The following is an 8155-nucleotide window of genomic DNA, read 5'->3' as shown; positions in this document are numbered from 1 at the left end:
AATATCCTTCTCTGTCTCTGTGTGTGTGTGTGTTGGGGGGGGGGGGGTGTACACCTCATCATCCGTTTTTAAATTTCACTCTTCTCTTATTTTAGTGTATTTTTAAATTTTATATAATTTAATAATTATAAGTGCAATAAAAGAGAAGGATAAAGAAATTTAAAGAGAGCTTCAGACTGTGGTAGGCTTGCATGGTGTTGCCTTCTCTTGTTTTTCAAGTGTAAACATTTTGCCTTCAAAGTGCATGTAATCTCTATGTGAGATCAATAATCCAAGATTTCCAAAACATAAATTGCCCAATTGAAGTGCCAATATTTTATGTTACAACATTTTGCTAGTAACAACAATAGTGGCATGTTTGGAAATAGATTATTTTACTTATTTTTTGGTTATTTTAGTTTGCCTAAAAATGTTGTGTTTAGGATGATAGTTGATTTTTTTTTAATTGATTCGATGGTAGGAGAAAAAAAAAAGTGAAATAATTATGATTTGAATATGAAATTTTATCTTATTGGCTATTTCAACTTATTTTGTTTTTATTGACTATTTTAACCCAAACCACACCTCCCAAACAGGCCAGTGTAATGCTACATATGAATAATATTGGAGAGCATTACAAAAGCCTAACTAGATATTGGATCTAATTAATTTGGCAAACTAATTTCATCAAGATCATCCAACGACAAGAAAACTTCATCTAAGCACGAAAGCTCCGTTCCATCGTCATCGTCGTCGCAATTTCGCTCGTACACTCGACACACTACCCATTTACTATAATCCTGAAATTTACAACAACAAAAAAAAGTACAAAAAAACATCATATTCAACTCAAATTTCACATTTCTTCCAGACCGATATGTTAGATCAAATTAAGTTACTCACCACTTTTGGATTTCCTCGTCTTTTCGATGAAATTGATTTACTACTACTAGTAGAACCGCTATCGGATAGCCTGTACTCTTGCATTATCCAATTAGTTTTGCCTCCAGCCGGTGATTCACCAATGTAGAACACATAGTGTTTCTTCATACCAACTTTCTTGCTAGCACTATTGAAAATAGGTTCATCAACACCTAATGGCTTCCAATACCCATTGCTGGTAATCCGGTTCTGCGTCTTCCGGCTAAAGAAGTACCACTGGTTCCCCTCTGCCATAGCTTTACCTACAAAACTCAAACATACATATACACATGTACGTATCATTTTAATGTCATGAAATTAAAATTTTTATAATTTTTTAAAGAAAATATCAGTAAGGATGAATGCACTGCTGGCATCATTTTTTGTGAAATTTTGTGTGTTCGTGTCACTTCTATTTGTGTACATAAATCAATAAACACATGTTTGTGATTAACAACTTTAATAGAAATGATATTTGTTTGTGTTTATACAATAAAACACTATGTCTATCACTTTTATTTGTGTACATAAAACATTAAACACTTCTTTTGTGATTAACAACTTTACTATAGAAATGCTATTTGTACTTATTTATATAATAAACACTATATGTATTTTTTAAATTAATCATATTTAAAATTTATTGAGAAGTGTCATAACATATGAAAAAAAAAGTCAATAAAATATTTCAATGATATATAACAATATTGTAACTAAACACGTACCATCTAGTTCCCAAGGATCATAAGGATAGAGATCGAGATCAGGGATGACATCAGGATGGCACGGTAAGAGAGCGGCCTTGCGATGAAGGAAATGGACGACGAGCTCTTCATCGGTGGGATAGAATCGAAAGCCCGGTGGGAGGTTGGCATTGTTATCACCCATATATATGTATAATATGAAGAAGAAGAAGAAGAAAGAAAGAAAGAAGAATAATGTTGGGTTGGAAATGGTGTTCTTTTGAAGGTTTGGTTATGGGATGATATTTATAGAGTGAGGGGGAGAGGGGAAATTATAGAATAATTTGGGAGTATTAGGTATCTATATTTTCTAGCCAATCATCATTGAATATGTGCTATCATATTTTTCAATCAGCCAACACAATATCCTACTTATTCACTTTTTTCACCAATCACAATACTATAAAATATTTATATTTTAAGATTACTGAATAATTAGCCGAAGGAGAAAGAAGTGACGTGAGATGGAAGGTGTGTTTTGATCACTCCCATTCACGAACATGTGAGCGAGTTTTGATTTATAGGTAGTGTTGGGTGCATCTACTACGATCGGTAAATATAGAAATCCATCGTAAAATTAGATATAAAATGTTAATGAATGAATAAGATTTTTTTGAAAGGTATATTCTATTGGCAAATTTTACTAAATTTTTATGTGTATAAATAAGTATAAAGGGTAAATTAAACTAAATTTCCAAGATTTTAAAACAAATATTTAATGTAGGCGTTTGAATATAAATATAAAATATATATTTTACTGATAAAATGATTGACAGTAAAAGGACAAAAAATATTATATGAATTTAAAATTTTAATAAAGTATAATATAATTATATTATGTTTGTACAACTTATTTTAAAGAAATTTTGAGTAAAACAAAAAATATACATATACCGTGATGTGTGGGTCATCATCACACTTCATGCTTATATCATCACAAGTTGCCATGAGTCATGGTTGTGGAATGCGGGTGATTATTTAATATTTTTAAAATATGGATATGTGGTATTTCATAAAGTTTTAATTGATAAAAAGGGGTAGAGATTCATAATTTATATCAGGAATAACATGAAACTAAATAATTAGTGATTAACTTGAAATATCATCACATAATATTTCAAAATTATTAAATAATTTCCGTTGTTGAAAGATTGGGTAAAGTTTCATATGACCCACTCTTTGGAGGGCCCAAAGTATCATAATTAAATCAATAATATCACATTTATTATATATTTTTCAATATTTTATTTTTTATTTGATACGATACATTAGATATTGATGAATAAGAAAAGTTGTGAATATGCCTTTTTTATTTGTAAAGATGGAAGTGAATTATTGTAATTATATTATAAAAAAAAAGGTAATTTTTTTGATTTTTTACCATAAAAAGGATAAAAAAAATGATTGTATGCTGTAGATGAAGATTTATTACGTTTTGGACCATACCTATAATTAATTTAATCCACACAATTTGAATTTTGGGTAAGTTTTTGTTTTATTTTTTCTTATTCTGGTTTGTAGTGTTGCAGTTAAATTCTCTAACAATTGATGTATTATTATTATTATTATTTCATTTTTAGTTTGACTCATTTTGTTTCCATGCTTAAGCTTATTTTGAAAAGCAAGTTAAAAATTAATTTTTTTATTTTCATTTAAAAAAATATGTAAAAAAATAAAGAGACGAATTGACTTTAAAAAATCAAAAAGTCAAAAAAATTAACTTTTAATTTAGTTGCGACCTTATTATAATCACCAGTTTGGTTTATAATCAATGGATAACCCCCATAGAACTATCATAATATAAAACTCTTTAAATGAAGATATGGATTAATTTTTAGTTAAACTACAAAATATTACTGTTTTAATGAAAAACGATATATAAGTCTACTTTGTAGATCTATTTTTTAGATTTAATGATGTATAAGTGATATAATTGATTGATGATTAAAGAATCTATGAATAATTATTATTTTTAATATTCTAATTAATTGTCACATTACTAAATTTAAAATTTTAATCTAATTTTTAGTCTTAAATAGTAGGGCTTATTTCAAAACCTTATCTCCTATAAGCCACTCATTTTTTTTTTTGTATAAATGATAATAGAATGGGTTGATTTAGTGGAGTATCACTGTAACTTTTCGGCTTGAGTTTAATTGTAGATTAGAATTTATTAAATGATATTCACAATTATACGGGATAAACTATTAATAAGTCATAATAGTTAGATTTTAATTTTTATTAAGTCTTGTTAAAAATAAATTTTAAAAAAATCATCGTTAAAAATATTTTTTTGTGATGATTTTTTACATATATTGCTAAAAATTGATAATTAGTGACTTTTTTGTTACGATTTTTATAAATTGTTGCTAAACCTTACAATTAGTGACGCTTTTCTTTGACAAAATTTTGAAACTGTCACTGAAAGTTAAAAATTAGTAACATCTTTTGTGACAATTAAAACTTATAATTAGTGTCATTTTTTGTGATAAAATTTTCAAACTGTCGCTGAAAATTAACAATTAGTGACTTTTTTAATAGTATTTAATGAAAAAATCATTAATTCTTATAGGACCTATTGGACAATAAGTCCATTTATTAGGATCTACATATAACTCTCCCAATTATAAATTGTGAAAATTAGTGCTCTAGGGGGAAAAAAAAAAAAAAAACTAGAAGTCTAAAAAAAAATAAATGGTAAACTACCAATATGTCATAGTTTGACTTAATTCCCATTAAGTTCTATTGAAAATACGTCCTAATAAAATTGTCACTAAAAATAATTTTTTGTGACGATTTTTTTATATAATCGTTACAAAAAATTGACAATTAGTAATTTTTGACACGATTTTTATAAATTATTGTTAAAATTTACAATTAGTGACGTTTTTCTGTGGCAAAATTCTCAAACTATTGTTGAAAGTTAAAAATTAGTGACTTTTTTGTATTTTTTTAAACTGCCGCTAAAACTTATAATTAGTGACATTTTTTGTGATGATTTTCAAATAGTCGCTGAAAATTAAAAATTATTGACATTTTTTAATAGTAATTGATGAAAAATGCCATTAATTCTGATGGGTCGTTTCACACACCAAAAATAAATACTAAACTATACCAAATTTCATAGAATAATGGTAAGTCCTACCCATAGGGACAAACCAAAAATTAAACTAATTTAATTGTTAAATTCCTAAATTAATTTTGATGAAAGAAATGGTTGTTCATAACCTAATAACAATTAAATTAAACAAAGTGAATAAACTGACAATTATAATTAAAGATGACGTTATTGATTTTTGGAAAAAACCTAAGGTAATGAATTCACCCTAGTTACATAAATAAAGTTTAATTTGAGACTCAATTTTATTACTGTAGACACCCCATTTTTGATCGCCTTTAAGACTTGGGCGCCACTGATTGTTTACTTGGTGGTGAAAGTTGTGCAGTGTAAATGTTCGATTTCTTTGGCAAAGAGAGAGTCAAATCCCAACCTCACACCCCAGTTGTGGACCAAAACTATTTTGACCAAAGATTTTAGACATTAAAACCCTTTCTTTCAAAACATTTTTGAAAAAGAAAAAAAAAAGTTTCTACACTGTTCCGAGGCTCGCATTTCGTTAAATGTTGCGTTTTTCGATAAACCGAGTAAGGACAAAGAGGAAATGCATGAAAGAGAGGTGAAATGTTTTTGAAAAAATCTTTAAAACACCATATTTAGGGGTTTGAAGTTGAAGAAAATGGGAGGAGAGGGAAGAAACCAAGTTGGGGGAGAAGCTGGGCATGAATCGTTAAGAAAAAGTCGAGTAGCCCTCGCTAAGTCAGGCCTATTCATTTGCACACTTGGATTTTAGTTATGAGGCCACCAATGTTGGAAAGTGGACTTCCGGGGCTTCATTTTTCACTTAAGAATCTCTTAAAGCTGAGTTCGGATGGGGAAGATATGGCTGGTTGAAATTAGGCATGAATCCAGTTGGACCGAAACTGAGCAGTCTTCAATAAAAGTGGGATATCTCTTAGCACACTTGGAATTTTGATGTGAGGCTGCCACCATTGGAAACAAGACTTCCGGGGCTTCCGTTTAGGCTCAAGAATGACCTAAAAAGGAGTCCAGATGAAGAAGTTATGCCTGATTAAAGTCGGGGCCAGAACCAGTTGTTGCTGTCGGCCTCTAGGGGAGTGTGCCGGCCACAAATGGAGCTTGCCGGCCATAGGTCGGCCAAAAGTGACCATTATCGGCCAACATTAGTAGCTGGTCGGCCAACAATGTGGCCGGTCGGCCACAAATGCCCAGAAAGCTCAGAATTTGCAGATATTTCTCCTCCAGCTGTCCTACACTGCTCCAGATATTTCTAAATCAGATATTTTCGACCAAGGCTTGTATTTTTTCTATATATGGAGGCCATATCTCTCATATTGGAAGGTTGGAGAATTTTGGGAGCTTCTCTCTCTAAAAAGCTCTCTCTCTCTAGAATTCTCTCTCTCTCTCCTCTTGTTTTAGGCTTGAAAGCTAGAATTCTCATACAACCCCTTAACCAAATTGGACCATCTTGGAGCTGAGGCATCTTGGGACCTATTTTGGGCTATTGAAGGGTTATTTGAGCCAAGGAAGTGGCTGTTTAAGTGTTGTGCTTCAAAGGTATAAATCTTACCTCTTGTAAGCTCTTTGTACATAGTTGTTTTGCCATCTTTCTATGCTGTTTTGAGCTTAGTTTTCAATTACAAAAAGTTCTGATTTTTGGGCCTAAACATGTTAGTTTAAATCCATTTTGTGCTAAGGGGTTGTATCCCCCTTCTTGTTGCCTCTTTGTATGTGCCTTTGCATAATCTCTTAGCATGTAAAAGTCAAACTTTTTAGGCCTATTTACCAATGAAATTTAGAGTTATTTCAATGGTAAAAAGTGTGTTTTGAGGTATAAAATAAGAGGGGGTGGCCTCCCTTCCTTGTCTCTCTCTTCCATGCCTAGTTGGCATTACAAAGTAGCATGTTTTTGTGGCTTGTGTTAGGTTATTTCAAGCATGTTTTAGGCCTTATTTTAACATGTCTAACCTTTGTTTTTGGTTGGTTAGAGCTCTTGTTGCTTGCTTCTTGCACTTGTAGTGTAATTATGCTTACTAGTCTAATATGCCTAATGAGTTAGCCTATTATTTTAGCTTATGTTAGCTTGATTCCAGCATATTTTAGCTACTGTTTTGACATGATTTAAATCTGTTTTGGGTCGATTAAGTCCTTCGAGGCTTGGTTTGCATGGCTATAGTGTAACGGTCTTCACTAGTCCATTGCTTTGAGGTCTTGAGCATGAAGTGTTTGAGTTATTTGCATGTTATTGCCTCATTTTGCATGTAATTTCAGCACCATAACCTTTGTCATGTGCGCATGTATTTTACTCTTTCATTGCTTTTGAGAGTTGTACTTTGAGCCTTGCTTGCGAGCTGACATATGAGCATGTTTTTCTTGCCTTCTATGCTTGAATCTCAGCATGTTTAGCCACTGTTTTGACATGTTTAAGCTTTGTCCAGAGCTAGTTTGATCATTTGAGCTTGATATTGCATGTCTCTAGTGTAGTGCTCTTCACTAGCTTTGATGTTTTTAGCTTTGAACATGTTGTGCATGTGTTGCTTGCATGTTGTAGTCTTATTTTTCATGCCATTTCAGCACTGAAAAATCTGAAACCTCCCTCATTTCTTCATTTTTCTATTTGTCTTGAGGGTTGGTTAACCTTATGATTGTGTTTAAGCTTGAGATAGAGCTTGTGCTCAATGGTTTTAACTCTCTTTTGAGGGTTTCCACTAGTCAAAGGCATGATCTCTCTCATATCTTAAACCATCCTTTGGTTGGCCTCTCTTTCATTAGAGGACAATCACATTGGATTTAATCGGTTAAAGGATTAATCGGTAACGTAAAATGTGTAAATAAAATGAGCAAAGTAAAACATGAACAAGATAAGTATTTGTGTTGCATTGCATGTGTTTGGATCGGACGTTAATCCAAACACAAGAAATGTGGGACGTTTCATACTCAAAGTGATGAAACGTGTCACATTTTTTGGTCGTTATCACCCTTGATCATGCATAATAGGGTGGTGACCCTTTGAGTCTTATGTGTGCATTCATTAACCTTGTTCAAGCTTGACTCTTTGGCCATCATGCATGAAAATGCTTGATTGGTGGCTTGAGAGCCAAGTGCCACACTCCTTTAAGCTTGAGAAATGATGAGGGGGTATTAGTACACACATTTTCTATAGCGATCCCGGTTTTTCCTTTTCTTGTTTAGTTGTATTCCGGACTCGGTTCCGTGGATGTGTTATGGTCATATTCTCATTTCTATCCTGTACTCTTTCTATTTGAGTCTTGGGTTGTGTTGGGCAGGTTGGAAACAGGTTGGTTGTGTTTAGAAACCAAAGGTTGATGCCCAGATTTTGGCCTTCACGCTCGAGCGGGCCTTTTGTTGTTGCTTTTCCGCTCGAGCGGGTGTTTTGACGCTCGAGCGTAATTATTCATCTCTCAGCATTTTG

General features: G+C 32.0%; 1 protein-coding gene across 1 annotated transcript; it reads right to left on the bottom strand.

Moving 5' to 3' along the window:
- Nucleotides 1–501: 501 nt before the first annotated feature.
- Nucleotides 502–2169, bottom strand: LOC114262896 (NAC domain-containing protein 104). The gene is made up of 3 exons (XM_028203323.2): nt 1626–2169; nt 883–1163; nt 502–779 (listed from the first exon to the last, which is right to left on the bottom strand). Exons 1-3 carry the CDS (start codon nt 1786–1788, stop codon nt 645–647), a joined length of 579 nt encoding a protein of 192 aa, XP_028059124.1. The 5' UTR covers nt 1789–2169; the 3' UTR covers nt 502–644.
- Between the last annotated feature and the right edge of the window lie 5986 nt (nt 2170–8155).

Source organism: Camellia sinensis, chromosome 2 (assembly GCF_055761805.1).
Source record: "Camellia sinensis isolate YWXY chromosome 2, ASM5576180v1, whole genome shotgun sequence".
In the NCBI taxonomy this organism is placed as follows: domain Eukaryota; kingdom Viridiplantae; phylum Streptophyta; class Magnoliopsida; order Ericales; family Theaceae; genus Camellia; species Camellia sinensis.
The sequence above is the reverse complement of the archived record's forward strand: the minus strand, read 5'-3'. Positions and strand labels throughout refer to the sequence as shown.

Coding starts and splice junctions, on each gene's coding strand:
- LOC114262896 (XM_028203323.2), bottom strand. CDS start 1,788: ATGGGTGATAACAATGCCAACCTCCCACCGGGCTTTCGATTCTATCCC. Junction 1,164..1,625: donor TGATCCTTGGGAACTAGATG/GTACGTGTTTAG, acceptor TGAGTTTTGTAG/GTAAAGCTATGGCAGAGGGG. Junction 780..882: donor GACGAGGAAATCCAAAAGTG/GTGAGTAACTTA, acceptor TGTAAATTTCAG/GATTATAGTAAATGGGTAGT.